General features: G+C 32.2%; 7 protein-coding genes and 1 pseudogene across 8 annotated transcripts, besides 2 other annotated features; 4 read left to right on the top strand and 4 right to left on the bottom strand.

Annotated features, from left to right (window-relative positions):
- Positions 1-84: 84 nt before the first annotated feature.
- Positions 85-1,821, top strand: TVAGG3_0705290 (uncharacterized protein; the record flags this gene model as incomplete). Its single annotated transcript, XM_001310153.1, has 1 exon — positions 85-1,821. One exon carries the CDS (start codon positions 85-87, stop codon positions 1,819-1,821), a length of 1,737 nt encoding a protein of 578 aa, XP_001310154.1.
- A 398-nt stretch (positions 1,822-2,219) lies between these two features.
- Positions 2,220-6,063, top strand: TVAGG3_0705280 (spectrin binding; the record flags this gene model as incomplete). Its single annotated transcript, XM_001310152.1, has 1 exon — positions 2,220-6,014. One exon carries the CDS (start codon positions 2,220-2,222, stop codon positions 6,012-6,014), a length of 3,795 nt encoding a protein of 1,264 aa, XP_001310153.1.
- Positions 6,064-6,914: 851 nt separating this feature from the next.
- TVAGG3_0705270 (armadillo (ARM) repeat-containing protein family) lies at positions 6,915-8,816 on the top strand (the record flags this gene model as incomplete). The annotated part of the gene is made up of 1 exon (XM_001310151.1): positions 6,932-8,686. The coding sequence occupies one exon, from the start codon at positions 6,932-6,934 to the stop codon at positions 8,684-8,686; it is 1,755 nt and encodes a 584-aa protein (XP_001310152.1).
- A 545-nt stretch (positions 8,817-9,361) lies between these two features.
- On the bottom strand, positions 9,362-9,769 carry TVAGG3_0705260 (uncharacterized protein; the record flags this gene model as incomplete). Its single annotated transcript, XM_001310150.2, has 1 exon — positions 9,516-9,746. One exon carries the CDS (start codon positions 9,744-9,746, stop codon positions 9,516-9,518), a length of 231 nt encoding a protein of 76 aa, XP_001310151.1.
- A 307-nt stretch (positions 9,770-10,076) lies between these two features.
- Positions 10,077-10,888, bottom strand: TVAGG3_0705250 (lipid-binding START domain-containing protein; the record flags this gene model as incomplete). Its single annotated transcript, XM_001310149.2, has 1 exon — positions 10,205-10,843. The coding sequence occupies one exon, from the start codon at positions 10,841-10,843 to the stop codon at positions 10,205-10,207; it is 639 nt and encodes a 212-aa protein (XP_001310150.1).
- A 388-nt stretch (positions 10,889-11,276) lies between these two features.
- Positions 11,277-11,929: a mobile genetic element.
- Positions 11,930-13,899: 1,970 nt separating this feature from the next.
- Positions 13,900-19,321: part of a mobile genetic element that runs on past the window's edge.
- Positions 15,350-16,282, bottom strand: TVAGG3_0705230 (uncharacterized protein; the record flags this gene model as incomplete). Its single annotated transcript, XM_001310146.1, has 1 exon — positions 15,350-16,282. One exon carries the CDS (start codon positions 16,280-16,282, stop codon positions 15,350-15,352), a length of 933 nt encoding a protein of 310 aa, XP_001310147.1.
- On the top strand, positions 17,558-18,170 carry TVAGG3_0705220 (annotated as a pseudogene). Its single transcript has one exon. A coding segment is annotated over exon 1 (613 nt).
- On the bottom strand, positions 18,367-19,056 carry TVAGG3_0705210 (uncharacterized protein; the record flags this gene model as incomplete). Its single annotated transcript, XM_051243554.1, has 1 exon — positions 18,367-19,056. A coding segment is annotated over one exon (690 nt), but the record flags the coding sequence as incomplete, so codon positions are not given.

Genomic DNA, 19,321 nt, shown 5'->3' with positions numbered 1-19,321 from the left:
CACATTAAATATGTTTTTTAATATATTATTATAACTATGATTTATTTGAATTTCTTTTTTGACTCTATTTTTTCAAATTTTTTTATGGAATTGAAACAATCCAGCCAGAATAATACTGCTGGAGATATTTCAATCAAACCATTCACTTCATATGACTCTAATATTTATCTCAAACATCCTCATTCTCTCTCATATTCTTCTAATTTCATTTTTCTTTCCTCAAATTTTATTACAATCGACCAATCTGATGCCAAATATTATGACAAATATTATAAACAGCAAAACCAGAGTTCAAAAATTGACATTGATTCAAAAAATTACAAATTTTTCCCAATAACAGATCTAAAATCATCATATATACTCGCATATTATCAAAAAGAAATAAGAATCTACAACCAAGGTTTTAATCTATTAAAACAGATTATTTTCGAAGGAAATATTTCTCATCTTTGCCAGCTTCCATCAGAAAAGCAGCCAAGTGCTTTATTCTTATCTAACAATAGCATATACTTACTAGATTCCGATAAAATTCAAAAAATTTCAGATGATACTTTTGTTGATGATATTTGCGCAATTTCATGTGGAACAATCATATACAAATCCAGGAATGCACTTTATAAGCAGAATGTTATTAATAAACAAACTCGAACAGAACTTCCACCTCTTGTTCCAAATTTTCAAAGAATTTTAAAGATATTCTCATTTAACTTAGCTCACATAGGTATTATATCCCAAGACATATACAACAAATCAATCATTTTTGTTCAAATTGTACATTTTTCCGCTGATGGAAAAATATTGAAATCATTTGTATGCAAACACACACTTTCGCTACAGATCCCAGATAATATTAACTTTGATGTTGCAACTTTCACAACTTCTTGTGTTTTTTGCATTTTTAATACAAAAATCGGATTTATTAAGTTTTATCAATGCCCAATTCTCAGTTTATTTAAAGAGATAGGTACTATTCCAGCAATCAAGCCTTCAGATGTCATTTCTATTGATATTTCTGATGATAAAATTATATTCCATTCAAAGAAAGCGGATTCAGATAAAGTTGAAGCCAAAATATATACAATTGGCCATAACCAATACTCCTTACCATATCCAAATCCACTAGCTCTTCAGTTTATGGCAGATCAAAGAATTATTCCTTTGATAAAAGTTGCAGAAACAGAAGCAACAAATATATATGAAGAAGAAACACATGTCGAAGAAAGTACTGCAGTTAAACCAGCTGAAACAGAAAAAGTAGAAAATCAACCTATCAAATCCACAAAAGAAGACAAACAGAACGAGCCAGTACCACAACAAGCTCCTCCAACACAAGTACAGATCATTAATCAGCCACAAGTTGTTTCTAAAGCCCAAATTCCTAAAATTGATCCAGAAATTTTCAGAAAACTCCTTGAAGAAGAGAAAGCGAAGATAATATCCGAACTCATGACCGAAATCAATAAAGATCTGACCGAATTTATTAAATTCAAACTTCCAAATGTTAAGAATTTAATAAAAGATGTAAATACATTAAGAAAACAATTCGAAGACTGCATAGTACAATATCTATTGTATGATGCGAGAATAAATGCTCAAAAACCCGTAGAAGAAGACGTTTTATGTGAAGATGACTCATCAGATCACGAAGAACCCACAAAAGAGTATGATTTAAACGAAGAACAATCTGTTGAAGATGAAGATGTCTTATGTCATTCAGAAATTTACGAAGATGCCATTGAATTAAGAAAGCAATTGAAGTTTTCAGTTCCACACCGTAGGAAAACTTCAGTTGCTAGGCGACTCAGACGTATTATCCATTAATAAGGGATTTTACTCAAATTTTATTAATATAATATTTTTTTGTTTTTTATTATCTTATAATACTAATAAAACTAAACTTTAATCTTTGTATCTAAGCATTCTGTTTACAAGAATCTTCTTTTTTTTTTATAAATAATTATCAAGAATTTGTAACACAATATCCTATAAGTTTATATAAAACATAAACAAAGAGAATATGGGAGGGATTCATCCACAACAAAGGCATCGACCAAAATTGTTCATATTATGCTAGATGATTAAGTGAATTCAATTAATTAATGTGGTTGATTTCAATTTCTAGAATAATTCAAGGTATTTTAAGTGTTGCCAATTTGGAGTAGATTTCAAGAATAATTCAAGTTCTTTCATGTAAGAAAGAATTTTTTTTTCTTTCCGAAATGAGAAAGAATCGAGGTGGGAAGAACAAAAATAAGAAAGAAGGTAATTTAGATCTTCAAAACTTAGAGAGATTGCAACAAATATTTGATTCGGTTAGTACAAAGAATGTTAGAATATCAACAAGCGACATTGTAAATTTTTATGATAATATTCAATGCGTTGATGCAGTTGCTGCATTAATTTCTTTTTACAATGACGAAATGCCTCAAAATCGAGCTGCATATGTCAATCTTGCCCATGAAGTTTCCCAAAGATTTCAAAATTATCTATGGGCCTCTTTACTTATGATATCAAGTGGCCAACTTTTGTATTCCTTATATCTTAAGGGCTCCATTACTTTACAGCAAGCCAGAAAAAGATGTTCAATTGAAAAACGAATTTACTATTTCTTCGCGAAAGAACTCGGAATTCCTCATTACTATCCTGAATACCAGTATATATTCAGCTTTACGCCAGTTACAAACAACGAAACTCGTGATGATACAGAAGATAACGCTGCCAGCCTTGTTAGAGCAGATTTACTCGATCAATACTGGCTAACTTACGATAATTTACGCAATACAGGATATTTGAACGACTCAATACAAGGATATATCATTAGCAATGACGTTGATCATGTTATTGACCTTGCAAATGACGCAAAATTCGATCCAACGGAAAGATTCGAGTCATCTCCATTTTCAAATACAAAACGAACATTCAACTACCTCGAATTTTCCGCTTTTTACGGATCATTTGATTCATTTAATTATTTCATCGGAAGAGGACTCAAAGTTACAAAACAAGTTGTTTACGATGCCGTATTTGGTGAAAACAAAGACATTGTTGAGTATTGCAGTAAAAATGGCGGTGATTTCGAAGGAATTATTTCATTTGCCATTTCACATCATAAAAACACAATTCTTACATGGTTAATGACCAACTACAACCAAGAATACACTCCTTTGGACTGTATAAAAGGCCAGAACCTTCAATTTTTGAAGAAATCAAATATGATTTTTTCTCCTGAATGTTTGTATTATGCGGCACGTTCAGGATACGTTCCTTTGGCTAAATACGTCATGGAGAATATCCAGGATTACGAATACAAGGATGAGAACGGCGATACAAGTCTAATTATCGCGACAAGATTCGGTTTTTATGAAATGTGTCACTTTTTGGTCAAAAACGGTTGTAATGTCAATGCCAAAGGAAAGAATGGCGAGACACCATTGTATATTGCCGGTATATTAGGTATTAATGAGTTAGTTGTCTTCTATTTGAGCGAAGGCGCTGATTTTCGTGAAATTACTGACAAAAACGAAACAGTTTTGAATGCATTGGCATTTAGTGGCAACAAAGACTCTGTTTTAGCATTAATGTCTTACGGAATGGACTTGAATACTAATCCGATCTCTCCTTTATACACAAGTGTTGTCGATGGAAATTTGTTGATGATGGATTTCTTTTTGAACAAAGGAGCAAATCCAAATAAAAAACATCCATTTACTGGAGAAACTCCACTCCACAAAGCACTCCTTAAATTCGATTTCAGATATACAACAACACTACTTGAAAGAGGTGCGGATATCTTCATAGAAGATAACAAAGGAATTCCGCCAATCGCTGTTGCTTATATAAGAGGAGATCCAAGAATTACGGCGGTTTTGACAAAGAAAAACCGTCCGAATTTGAGACAATCGTTCAAAGATGGAAAGACATTTTTGCACTATGCAGCCATGGCAAACAATACAACAGGTTTGGACTATTTACTCAATAAAATACATTTGAATCCAAACCAAGTTGACAAAGAAATGAATTCTCCGCTTTTTTACGCTTTGGAAAAAAGGAATTTGGAAAACGCTGAGTTCTTGTTGAATCATGGTGCAGATATAAACGTAAGAGATGCACAAGGACAAACACTTTTGCATTACTTCGTCAGAAGCAACGATAAAGAAATTGTCACGTTTCTAATTGATCATAAAATATTAATGGATGAATTAGACATGAATCACATGACTTGTTTCGAGTTAGCAGCGGAGCTTGACAGGAAAGAGATCATTAATATTCTTATTGATAAAGGTGCTTTGTTTATGACACATCTTTCTTTCACAACTCCTGCACACATCGCAACTAAAACAGATAATTTGGAGTTGGTTAAAAAATTCGTTGATTTGGGATTTGAAATTGATTTCGCTGATGAAAACAATCAAACAATGCTTCATGTTGCTGCAATTTATAGTGCAATGAATGTAATGATTTATTTACTTAATAAAATGGCTGATGTAACATTGAAAGATGACAATGGAGATACTCCTCTTTCTTTGGCAGTCAAAAACAATCATTATGATGCAGCAAAACTACTTCTTAATGAAAAAAGTGATCCGAATACAAGAGATAAAGATGAGTTCCCATTAGCAGCATGGTGCGTAAAATGTGATAGAAAAGATCTGTTCAAACTTTTGTCAAATTACGGTTTAGACACAAATTTGAGAGTTGATTTGACAAAAGGTGACAATTTATTAATTTATGCCGTTAGTATTAAAAGGAGCGACTGGATTTCTATGTTGATAAACAGCGGAATCGACAAAAACGGCAAAAACAACAAAGGACAAACCGCTCTTATTTTAGCAGCCGAAATGAAAAACGAAGCATCAATTAGAGAACTTGTAAATGGAGGTTGCGATGTAAATATCCAAAATTCAAAGGGAATTACAGCGGTTTCCATCGTCATTGAGAAAGATCTATACAGAATACTTCCTATGATGATATCTGCTGGTGCTGATTTAACAATTCCTGATGAAGAAGGAACAACTCCAATTGAATTAGTTTCTTCTGACAAAACCGTAGAAGTTTTGACAAATGCTTTATCGACAGGATATGACATCAACAGAAAAGTTGATGGAGAAAACACTCATCTCTTATTGGCAACGTTCGAACAAAGGAGTGGTTTGCTATCTTTCTTGTTAAAGAACAAAGCTGATACACAAAGATCAGATATCCATAGAAGAACAGCTCTTTATCACGCAGTTATTATGAATGAATACGAAATTGCTTACATTCTAATGAAGAATGGCGCTGATCCAAATTATCCATGTGATGATGGAAGAACACCTCTTAACATGGCAACAGAAATGGATAATCTTGCAATGCAAATAATATTAGGATTTCAACCAAAACAAATTCCAGAAGAAAAGAAAGAAGAAATCCAAGAAATTCTTGATTTTTGCGATGAAAAATACAAGAAATATCAAAATTATTTCAATGATTTCAGTGATGACGATGATTCCAAGAAATCTATGAATGATAATTCTGATGAAGATGATGAAAACAAAGAGGAGGAAGAAGCTGTTGACGAAGAAGGAAAGAAATATGTCCTCAAAAGAGGAGGTCGTCGTGGAACAACAAAAGAACAAATTCTCAAAAAGAAAGCAGAGAAAGAAAGAAAAGAACTCAAAAAGAGAATAAGAAAACAAATCAGAAAATACGAAAGAGAAGAACAAAAGAAAGCAAAGAAGAGAGAAAAACTAAGATTAGAATTAGAAAATAGAATCGCAAAAAGAAAAAGAAAATACGAAAATAATGAAGAAGAAAGTGACGATGAAAGTCATGAAGAAGAGGACATAATCGAAATCGTGACAAAGAAAGCACCACCAAAGCCTAAGAGAAAGCTGAATTTGCAAAATTATAATGATAACAAACATTATAAGAATTATGAAAACAAATTTAGTGATTTGGAGTATATTTTGGAACTAATTCTTGCATTAGTTATTATTATATTGATCGCTCGTTACATTAAGAAGCTGGGATATTAAGTTTTATTTTTGAATTTTTTTTGAATTTTTTTTTGATGTTGATTTGTTATATTAAAATTAAAGTAAAGTTTTTATTATTTTTCATTAGATCTCATTTTGATCATATGAATTTGGATCATATCTACCGATTGATCGGTGTTTATTTATTTATCTTGCCGGGGCCCTCAGAAAAATTGAAAAGATTTGTGAAAATAGGCGTGTAAAAATATGTTCACCGTCCATATGCGAATATTCGAGCGGATTACCTATTGATTTGAATGCATGGCTTATGGGGAGTCATGAAAGAATAATCATGATTTCGTACGGTGAAATTTTTCTATGGCCCTCCTCTTCTGAAAAATAATTACCGTTTTTTGCAAAGTTCTTGTGTCAAGATCATATTAATATGCAAAATTCAAACAAAATATAGTCCTTAAACTTCTGAGGGTTTATGTTCTGAAAACAATTTTCAATGAAAAATCAATTTTCAGATATGTTAATAAGGACTATTTAATTTCAATAATTAAAAAGTTCGACAATTCCTCTTAATTTTTTTTGATAAAAATATTGAAGTATAAAATGTAAGGTTTGTTAGTTACATGTTAATCTGTGAAATCTACTTTTGAATCCATTTCAATAATTTGAATAAGCTTCCGATTACTGAAAAATTAATATATCATCTATTTCTGTTAATATGGCGTTCATTTTGAAATAGATTTTTCTCAAAAACGAACTTTTCAATGAAAATATGGACTTAAGTATTAATATTAATAATCTATTACAGACTGCAAATACAAATTATAAAAAATTAAGAGAAAAGATTTTCAATCACTCTCAAATAGAAGTATGGTTACATATTGAAGTGTTTTATTTGTGCAATTAATATATAATAAAATTTTCACTTTTACTTCCGTGCCATGTAAAAAAAATTTTTTTTAATGATGATGAAAAGGAACTGGAAAGATATGAATCTTTCTTCCTTTTCTAATCGAAGTTTTAACAGATTTAGCTTATCCAAGCGCAAACAATATAAGTTCGCAAACCCATTATTGCTCAATCCAGCTCCAATAACGAGATCTGAAACAATACCTCAGTATAAACCGGAAGAAGAGACTCGAGAAAACATTTCTCTATCAGAATTCGCAAGTGATACGATCAATGATATGTCTCCTGAAGAAAAGATTCCATTAACTTTAGCAATTACTTCGAGTCGAAACTTTTTTTCATCAACACTCGTAAATTTCGAAAATGACATTCTACCTGATGTTTCAGACGCATCCTTTGAAAGAATATTGAAATATAAATTAAATATATGCACAGATATTTATGATTTTGATAGTTGTGATCCTTGTGTTTCAACATTGAGAGAGCAGAAGACTACAGTACTACGCGAATTGTGCACATTATTCGATAACCCAGAGAAATCTACACAGTTATCATCAACATCTCGTCAATTAATTTGGAAAGTTTTATATACAAACATTTTTGATCAAGAACCGCGCTTTCCATCAAAGTTTTCTTCATTTATGTATACAGTTCAGATCATTGACCCAATGTGGCCTCATTTAAGCCTTGCATTTCAAATTTTAAATAAATATGTCACATATTTTCCAAATGACAAATGCCTTACAACGGATGTAATCAAGCGAGCCGTATACCTGACCAATCTCCCCGATCCAAACGTCCGAGGAAAGTTATTATCTTTTTTGAAATTAATTCTCGACAAAAGACTCGATTATTTTCATACCATTACCAAAGCAGCAGGTGACCAACTCATGGGCATCGTCAATGACATCTCTCCTCCTTACTGCGCCACTCCTTTGCTTCAATTATTAGTTACATTATACCAGAAGACGAACCAAAGGCCTCCGTCCGCCTTCAACAAGGTTGTTCAATACGCAGCACTTCCGCTATTGTCTTCCCAGTATTATTCGACGTTTGCAAGCTCATTTAACGGATTTGTTGTCGGATTACTTTCTGTCAGCCAAGATCAGAACCAAATCCTTCCCAAACTAAGAGATGGAGCCAAGAAAGGATCATTTGACAAGCCGATCTTGAAGCAAACAAAATCTGCAAATTCTCAACTGCTTTCTTTCAATTCTATTGGCAGATGCAAGGTCTCCAAGCTAACAGATAACGATGTATATACCGCTCTTGATAAATACTGGCCTAGAACGCGCGGAACAAAAGAATTGCCATTTTTAGAAACTTTGTTAGTGACAATGGACGCAACAACCCACATATTAACGACATCTAAGGTCGAGAGAATATGTAACTTCCTTGCAAACCTTCTAAAAGCCGAAAATATCAAAGTTAATAATCGAATTTTGGCAATTTTCAAGCCACCGACACAGCCGAAGTGGGTTAAGATGTTTTCCAAGACTGTTACTGACGTTTTTACCCCTGTAATGATCAAATTGAAGAATTCAAACAATGTAAGTTGCGAAGACAAAGGAATTACTACTGCTCTTCAGGAAATTCTCAATCTGGGAAGAAAGACAGATGCTGTTCTACCAGATTTTGTTGATAAAAAGGATAAAAAAGTTGATAGAGTTGATATGTGGGTCGCTTTATCACAATGTGCAGTTCTTAATGGATTTAAGCATGACCACAGTAAGTTTAAGTCCTCTGTTGTTAATGAAAAGGACTGTTTGCCTTCACAGGCTCATTTTATGCCTTGTATACGATTGTAATTAATAGATTTGTTTAATAAATTGTGTTTATTTACTCTACATATTTCTTATAGAACTATTATTGTTTTTTTTTTAAAGGTGATTTAAATTTTTTGAATTTGATAAAAACATTTTCATGGTTTAAATCTCCTTATCTTATCAGAAATCTGAAAAAACTGAGTTGGGGTTGTAGCTTGTGAGAATTTGCTTGTTAATAAAATCTCATAAAAATCAAAATGTTAATGAAGTAACATAATTTCATTTTAATAATTTCTTGCATGCTGAAAAAGCATTAAACATTTAACCAAATGTTATATGAGCGTAACTCCTCAATTTTTAGATATCTCATATTATGAGATAGTTTAAGTAGTTCTTTCTCGTCATGTAAAAATATTTATATGAATCTTCCTAGAGTAATATGTATCTTGGTGGACTCACTCATATAACTAGTATATGTGTGCTGAATGAGGATAAATAGATCGCCTTGAAAGAATTAAATTTGGAGTCCATGATTTTTTTTTGCTAATCATTATAAATGAATTTATTAATATCGTACAGGTAAAATGCACTATTTTTATTTTAAAAAGTTTCAAAGGGACCCAAATATGAAAAGAAAATTATTTTCTAGAGTCCAGAGTCAAAATTTATTTATGACTCATATGAAAAATTTGTTGTACAAATATTAGCATTTCCAAATTAAAATATTTTTGTATATATTTTTATAAAAATTAAAATGTTGTTTTAACATTAGTTTACTGTCAGAAAAGAATAATCCATTAATAGATATTGCTAAATGTATCTCGGTTTTTGTAAGAAACGTTATATTTTGAAATATTTAGATTAATAAAGCTTAGAATCTTACTTCAACTTCGAAATCATCATGGAATGGGTCATCTTTTTTATTTTGAGGAAGTAATGCCCATTGTGGTGTTGGTTCTTGTGGTTCATTTTTTTCACCTTTTGACTTCTTTGAATCTTTGCTCTTCTTTTTATCTTCGTTCTTATCTCTAGAACGATTCCTTGACTTGGAATCTTCATCGCGGCTTTTGCTTCCATGCTTGCTCTTTTCACTAGAACTCATTTTTTAATATTGAGATATTTGAGCAATTGTCAAATTATTTTTATTTTTTGATATGTAATCTCTCAAGTTTCTGATGAATTTTTCAATACAATGAGCCGAAGCGTAATGTAGTATACTATATGTTGTTAATTATTTCTCACCAAAATATTCTGAATTATAAGGATTAATCTTGGAAATATTAAGATCAAAGATGAAACTTTAATATTTTGCAATAATACATGTAAAAATCAATATGATTCATAATTTTAATGCATATAATAACCTAATAAATAATAGAATTCGTATAAAAATTTATCAAAATATTATTATTGAAATATAGCAATATATAGTCGGCATTTGTAATAATTGCATCATTTTTATTAAAAATTAGTATTTGTAAGACATACTACTCTTGTAAAAATGCAGTCATAATTATTGTTGTAAAAACGATATTTATTTATAGATGTATAGAAATAAATTTATGCATTCTTGCAGGCATCAGCAATCTTCTTGATAGAATAACCTTGCTTCTGGATTGCCATATTGTAAATGGCTGCTGGGATTGATCCGGCTGGATCTGTGTGAACAAGGAATGTTAACTTAACATTTCCTGGTTTCTCCTTGTCCTGCTCAGCGATATGTGCTTGGAAAATGATTTTTCCACGGACATACTTCTTGGAAGCTGGTTTAACATCATCATCAACAGCATTTGTAACAAAGACATATCTTTCGCCATCCTTGTACATTCTGCGGATGTTGATGAAATCTCTGTTGGAAACAAGGCGGGAGCCAGACTCAACAGCATAATAATAGAACTTTGAGTCATGATCATCATGTGTTTCAGCAAATGCGTACTTTTCAGCAAATCCATCAGCTGGATGTCCTTCTTCAATCTTTGGAATTGTCTGCAAGTTCTTGACAACAGCTTCAATTGTAGCTGGAATGGAAATGTAGCTCATTAATTGACTGTATGAGCTGTCTGGGACGTATCTTGTGAAGATTTTAAGGTCTCCATCTTCTTTGCTGAGCTTCCAATCAGCAGACTTCTCAACTTCTAAAACTTCATGAAGCTTCTTCTCATTGGCCTCGAAGAATTTGGAAACGTCTGGTGTTGACATCTGAAAAATGAAGTGAATATAAAAGTTGATAAAATTTGATTGCTGAACCGTCCAATTTTTGAATAAATCATTTAAAATTTAAGTACGATAAAGATAAATGAAATTTGGAATTAATAATCTATACATATAATTAATCAACTTTTCTTTCAACTGCGGTATGACCAATCATCTCAATTGAGTGAATTGATCATTACTTTAAATTGAATAATCTGTCAAAAAGAAGATATTGATTGGTCGTTATAATAATTCAAATCATTATATGTTTTTTATATATGCCAACCAGACTATCAAAATTGAAAAGTTTACAATATTAATCTTTTTGTAATGTTTTTTACATGTTTTTGTAAGCAAACAAAGCCAAAACATTAATATGGTTGTAATTAATACATTCATCTTGATATTCAATCATTCGAGCTTGGTTTTGAACTTTAAGGGTGCACACGAGAGGATCATGTAAACTTCAGAATTTAGAACCTTATTTTTAGGCATTATCTTGGCTACCTATTTAGGCTCGAAAAGCAAAAAATATCAAAAAATACAACTTGAGTCCATTATGACCCTTTCATGGAGGTAGTTTTTATCCGCTAGTATTTTCCCTTTGAATCTCTTTACAATTTGAAATCAAATTCAAAACTCAGTAGAAGAAAGGAAGAATCGACTTACTACGGTTGTAATACGAATAAATACATATATTTAATTATTTTTATTTACATAATAATTGTTTGAAGCTCATATTCCATCAAATTTTTAAATAAAAACATTAAAATGTTGAAAATGTTCATATATTTTAATAGGGTTTTGGCACTTTATTGAGGAATTACTACATACATAGTCGAACTGAACTTGATATTTTGAAATTTAAATTATTTATCAAAATTAAAATTTAACTTGAAATTTATAATTATTTAGTCATATTTTGCATAATTCTAAGTAGATTTTGTAAAAAATCAAGAAAGAAAAATTTTAACGTGCTTTATTTTTTCTTTTTTATAATAATACATATTATTATATAATTAACATATTCATAATGTTTCACCCTTTCAAAAATATAATCCTCCTCCTCTCAAATAAACGTACATACGGGTGGCCTCTTTTTTCAAAAAATTAAAATTTGAAATTTTGGGCTCAAATATTAGAGATTTTTTCAACCTTCAACGATATATGTTGTCTATATCAAACCTCCTTTCTTTTTGATACTTAACATTATTCATGTGATTTTATCCCAAGCATATGGGGATTCTAAATTTTTGTCCCTATCGTTATCCCAATTGAATTTTTTTGGAATTTAAAATTTTTTTTCTACATGTAAACTTAAATTTTAATTTTTACCACTAAAATGCAATATTTCAACAAATTAATGAGTAATAATATTTTAATTTATAATAATTATTATAAATCTCCTCAATTTAATGTAATTATTGTATTAATTTTTGTTGAAAATATAAAATCTTCAAGTAAATGATGTGAATTTAATATTTTTAGAATGTTGTTTAATTGTACTATATTATGCATGTAAAATTTTGTTACAATACATTTTATATGGGATCCCCATTGCCCAATTGAGAGAAAATTGAGAGGTGGGATTGGGCTAGCCCAATTCAAAATATCCCAGGTGGAAATAAAAAAATTAACAATTCAACATAAAAAAGCATCTTAAATAATAATGATAAAAAATTTTGTATGAATTTCAATCAAATTTGTTTTTATTCAACTTAAGAAATCACTTCATTAATGAAAGAAGTCGGGTTCACAACATATCCCGATCTTGAAACGAAACAACATGTTTACATGCGATATAAACATGAAGGTAGTCCCAAGTGGTATGTAAAATGCAATGAACTTGTGACACGATCTGATGGCGTAGTTTGCCGGTGTTCAATGCAAAAAAAGGGAGGATCATTATAAAAACTGGCTTAAGACTCATGTTCACACATGTCAGGCCGGAGAAGCATTATCGCAGCAAACATTACTTGACTACTACAATAAAGGTAAACAGTCAAATGATCCAATGTTGGATTTATCGAATGTATACGATGAAATGACCATTTTTACCGGTAAGTTCAACCTTGCCTTAGACACATTTGCATCCCAGAATTCACGCATGTTGCAAAGATTTTCATTATGTTCACAATATATCAAATGATGAACAAATACAAACAACTTCAGTCAGCTAATATCAATCCGGAAAAACTTGCTGACAAATTATATAAGCCTATTACACGTGATGAGATCCGAAATAGAATGATTGCTATTGCTAACAGCATACACCTTGCTAAAGTTCTCGAATTCGCCAAAAAAGCATACACTTGTGTCGCCATCGATGAAGGCAAGACACATGATTACCACAATCTTGATTTTGTCTTAACAAATCCGTTGGAGCAAATGAAGCCATACCCAGTAGAGGCGATAGATATGAAGGATGGCCAGACAAGTCAGGATTATAAATCCGCAATAACAGCAGGATTTAACAGAATTGACATTAGGAAAGTCAAGATAGGTAGTGTGGTAGTTGACGGAGGACCAGCACAGTTAAAATGCTTCAAAGATACTTGGAATGATTCATTCTATCATGACAGAGATCCAAAATACTACAAGATATTGCTTATTCCCTGTTTGTGTCACAGAATCCACAACAGCTATCAATATATTGCTGGCAAGAACAACCAGTTACAAAGTTTAGTAAAGGATGTGCACAGAATTGCAGAACTTTGTCGCATTCATGCTGACGATATAGGTGCACAATGTCCACAGCATGTATCCACCAGATGGATATATGACTATAATATATGTGTTTTCTTAAGTACGAAAACAAAATCAAGCAATATATAAATGTAGATCACGATAAAATCGTACAATTGAAAGATTGTTTAGCTGTTCTTAAAAAGCTAATCTTAGTATTCGAATCGGATAAGGCATTGTTGGCAAATTGTTACATTTGGCTTCGTAAAGCCATATCAACTCTCAATCTTTTGACATCTAATTTGCATAATGCATTCGGATCCATCTTGGCATCTTCATTGGATAGCTATACCTTGGACTCTGACTTTGGTGGGCTAAGTTAGTATGGTTATCTTGGGTACGGCGGCACTGCGTTCCACCTTACCCAATATAACCTTAAATATTTACAAAACCAGTAACGTATATTTTACAACACAAAACGACAACACTCACTTAACCTTAAATATTTACAAAGCCGCCAACCACTTCACCTCACCAACATTTTCGCTAACGACTTCACTAATGAAAAAATAAACGTTCTCACTAACGTTCCCACTAATGTTCTCATTTACAAAAGTATTGCAGCGCTTCCCATTGCTGTGCTTCACATAACAGCTCATAATCTTCTGACTCACTTTCTTCTTCATATAGGTCAAAATCACTGTCATAGTTTATACCTGTAAGTTTTGACAAAGCTAATGAAACACGTTTACCATTTGTATCTATTGCTTTTATATATCTTCCATTATGTTTGTTGTCATAAATGCTTAAACTAACTTTACCCTTTCTCCCTCGTATCTGATAGAATGTATTTTCACGAGGAACGAAGAACAAATTCTTGAACTCATGACCGTTGTAGTTTATTATCTCAATAGTTTTCGTCATTTATATAAAAATAAAATAAAAAATAAAATAAAAAATAAACTTAAAAATTAATGATATCACCACCATCACACGTATGAAAACATCCATTTAAATTTAGGGTAGAAGGTTAGATCTAACCTCATTTCTACCCTCATTTCTACCCTGTTGAATTCATTGCTTTATAACTCTCTTCCTTGGTTTCTTTTTAGTTGCTTTCTTCACGTCTGTCTCCAACTTGACTGTCTTTCTTCTTCGGCCGTAATGATACCAGTTACTTCCACCAGTCAATGGGTCAAATGGTCGTTCATAAGGGTTTCCATACATTCCATAAGGTCCGTATGGATAAACTACTGGTGGAGAAGAAACATTTTCTTTAGTTCCATCGACTCTATTTAAATGCATTGTTTCACCTTTCATCTGGTCATTAAAGTCTTTTGCGTGTTTTGCAAACTCATCGTCCTTTCCTAAAGCATTTTCTGACTCAGTCGCAACCAAATTGGATGCTTTATTTACGAGCCCTATTTTATTTAATCTTAACTTCTTTGCAACCCAGCCTCCAATCTTCCCTTTATTTGCATCTAATGTCTTTGAAACTCTTCCTCCACTCATTTTATTTACTGCGTCATAAGCTCCAAGTGCTTTTGCTCCAAATGCTAATGCTTTTGTTCCCATTGCGCCTAAAGCTGCCCAAGCTACCATTTACACCATATTAAAATCATCTCTCTTCAATATTATCTCATAAAAGTTCTCGTTACTGGAGAAAGTCAATGAAACATAAACATTCTCACGGGCTTCACCCTCACCGCTTTGCGGTCTATCTAACTTCTTTCTTATCTCATCTATTCGCTTCAAAATGTCTGAACAATTGCTAACATCTTCTACAACAGTTATTTCATCATGAACGACCTTTAAGAACAAGCTCATTTAATATGCAATTAAAATCATCTCAATAATGAGTCCATCCTTTCCATCTTTAGGTAGCACAACATCTTTCATTGAAGAAGGTTCGACAAGTCTTATGTTAAACTTACTGACAAAGTTTGTTATACTATAATGCTTCGGCGGCGAATACATGTAGTTTGAAAGACATAATATAGATTCTTCAGCAAATTCACTTATACTGGATTTTATAACAATGTTCTCACGAGACCAAATGCCACCAATTGACAATCTTGTAAGCAATCCTGCTGAACCTTCAACTGTAAACGTCGATGGTAACATTCCACGAAGGTCATCTATTGACATCTTTGAGTCACTGTATTTAAATATTTTCTTAAAGCAATCGTCATTATCTATCCATGCAATAGCTTTGAAGTTTTCATTCGAATATACATCTGCTTCATTAAATGTAAAACCTGACTTCTTTGCAGAGGCGATTTTAAAATCTATTGCATTTGTTTCAAAATTATATGCTATGGTAACTTCTGAAGGTAATGGGTGTCCTTCTGCTATAAGTTGTTCTCTCACTACCATTTGAAGCTTTGTGTTAAAAACTTTCATGTCATCTCCTGTATCTAAGTTCACATACACAGCAACAGGGAAACTATCTTGCTTCTTTGTTTCATCATTATATCTCAAAACATTAAAGTTCTTCAATAATATTGTTCTTCCTGCTGGAATACTTCGAACCTGTCTGATTTCAATAGCTTTCTCACCTCCTACATACTCTACCCAGTGTCTTGGATATTCATAAGTATACTGACTTTCTTGAATTTTGGTAGGTTTCATCATAACGTGTTCATAGTATATCTTTATACTCTTGTCAGTTAGACTCGGTGCTATGTTCTGAATATTTCTGACTTGCATTTTTAATGGAGATAAAATGAAGCATTTAATACATGACGTAGATGAAGACATGAATGAAACTACAGACAAACTTAACTCTTCTCTTATTCTTCCTTTCAGTAAGGACTATGAGTTCTGTTCAAATGGTGTTTATTTCTATTGTGGAAAGATGGGTTCAGGTAAGACATTTAACCTCATTCGTCATATACTCATAACAGAGCGTTTAGGAAACGACTCTTACTATGACCAAATCATTATATCAGCAACTTCAGACTCTATGGATTCAACAGCGAAAACATTTATGTCAAAAGTTCAAGCCTCTGTCGTTAAAGTTTCAGACAGTGAACTCATTGAATTTCTTCAACGTTACATTCGACGTAAGAGGAAATATTATGCCATTGTTGAATTTATACAGTCAGGAATGCAAAAGACTTCAGAAGAGATGGAAAGAATTATTGACAAACACCACTTACGTCAATACTCAGGAGTTTACGATATGAAACGACTGACAAACTACATTCTATCAAAACTTTCAAAATACCCCTTCAAAAAGTATCCTTCAAACACTCTGCTCGTTTGTGACGACTTCGCCGGAAAAGGTTTAGTGTCAAAGCCTGACTCACCATTAGCTAACATCATTACTAAAGTCAGACATTACCATTTAACTGTAGCAATACTTATGCAAACATGGTGTTTTCTTGCTTTAAACATAAAACGTCTCATAACTGACTTCGTTATCTTTCAAGGTTTCTCACGTTATGATATTGAACTCATTTGGAAACAGTCAGGTATAACATTACCTTTTGAAGAAATTTGGGAAGCATATAAGTCTCTCATCTCTCCTCGTTCATACCTTGAGATTCATATCATGACTAATACCATTAAAGTCAAAAATATTCCATGGGAACGACCAACATTGTTTTAAAGTTTAACCTTCAATTGACTGATGGTAAACAAATTCCATGCATCTCTGTCGCCATTTCTGTTAATATTTTTGCTGTCATTCATATCATCCACTTCTCCATCCGTTAACTTTTGAGGATATGCGTTAGAATAGCTGTTCTTAAATGAAGGCTTTTCACCTTTGAGAGCATAAACTCTATAACTTTCTGCATACTTTATGTTTGAACCTCCTGAGCCATCATTGACATCAATTTTTATAGGCTTCCACCCTTTGTTCATGTTCCTGCTTCTTCCCTTGCTCTTTTGTTCAGTAGTTCTACATCTTTATACACAGCTCCTGTCTCAGTGAATTCAACAATATTTTCATTCGTTAGCTTTACATTCAAACCCTTGTCGAGTATATTGTTCATTTCATACATATAAAAGGTTTTTATTCTATATGAAATGAGAAGCAAATCCATCTTAGCTGGTGCCGTTAATGTTCCAATTGAACCAACATCAAATGTTGACTCACGAACGACAAACAATATTGTCATAAAGAACTATAGTTCAGAGTGTTTGAAAGAAAAAGAACCAGAGCTGAAATCCGTGAATTTAAACTCAGCTTCAAACGCTAACGCTACATCAGATGTTAAGTTAGAGTATCCACCACTGGACCAAATTCTTTCAAGAGAAGCCAACGACAACCCTTACACAAATGTTCAAACAAATTCTTCAGATAACGTAGACCATTACCTTCTTCAGTTATACCAAACTATCTTACTCAAAGACGATAAGAAGCTTTTGACAAATCTTATAAGCAAGAACCAAATAATTCTAACAAAGGAGGACCTTGAAAATGTTATCACGAATAACAGGGAAACAATGTGTCATTGACTATCTCGACCCTGAAATCGAATGCTGTGGTCAAACGCCACCATTCATGAAAATAGGTAACATCCGCATCATTGAAACACCAGGAACTACAGGAGTTGAGTTTAAGTATAAATATTCGAACGAGTATACAAAACTTTCAACAGAATATAAACTTTGCTTGAAATATGTTTTAGTAAATTAAAGCAATTTGTAATATCTATCCAAAACTTCTTCAACAGTATCGAACTCATCTTCATAATGCAAACCTAATCTTATTGACTTGGTGCAGTTTTCACTAACACAATATTTTTCTGTTCTCTTGACTGACATAACTAACTCATTTGTTTCATCAAACAGCAACAACCAAAGTTCATGACCTAATACATAACATTCATACTTTATATTTTTAGCTCTGAGTTCTCTTGTAAGCTGTTGCATTTAATATTTTCTAAAAAGTCAACTTCAACAGTCATTCGCACTGGTGCCTTCAGTTCTACAGGCTCTCCTTGAAAGTCAACAAGTCTGAATTGCATGTCTTTCAAATTATGAGGACTAATGCGAACCCATTTACCTAAATGAGTTGCTATGACAGGAACGTTTGGAATGAACATTGAATTTACTTCATAACAGAAAGATTTATACTCTACTGAACCTTTACTATTAACTCCTGAAATGCCTGTGACATTAGCTATTTTAGACTCAATGTATAAACAATTGCCATAACATACGTATGGAACAGATTTCATCTCAATCGTTTTGTCAACACTTTTCAAAGGAAATGTCATATGGTATGCTCCTAAAAGAAGTTGAACTCTATGACTCATTCGTGTTATCTTGAACTCTTTCTTGCTACTGAACTTCAATGTTCCCTCAGAAGAGAGTTCGACATCTATGTTGTCAATAGTTTCTTCATTTATGAGAGTATCTATGACTCCAGCAATTTTATCTATTCTATACTCTGCTCTGTTAGGAAATGTTATAAAACTTTTTTTGTCATCTATTTCAATCTCTATGAAATCTGTTTCATCTGTTATGACAAAAGTTGCGATAGTATTGAAGTCAACAACTCTGAAAGCAAGTGCTTCATTCTGAAGACCTAAGTTTGTTTGTAGCTTTACTGTCCCGTATTCGTTTGGGTCTGTACTTTGCAAATAGAACAACATTTTATTCTCATTAAAATATGACTATTGCTGCATATGCGTATGAAACAAATGAAGCAAGAAGAGCACATGAACTAGTAAACGAAAACTCAACTTTAACCATTGAAGGCAATGATTTAGTCATTGACGATGGAAAAACTAAAAAAGTCATTGATTTCGATACTTTTAACACTTATGACCCATTCATTACAAT

This window comes from Trichomonas vaginalis, chromosome III (assembly GCF_026262505.1).
Source record: "Trichomonas vaginalis G3 chromosome III, whole genome shotgun sequence".
Lineage (NCBI taxonomy): Eukaryota > Parabasalia > Trichomonadida > Trichomonadidae > Trichomonas > Trichomonas vaginalis.
The sequence above is the reverse complement of the archived record's forward strand: the minus strand, read 5'-3'. Positions and strand labels throughout refer to the sequence as shown.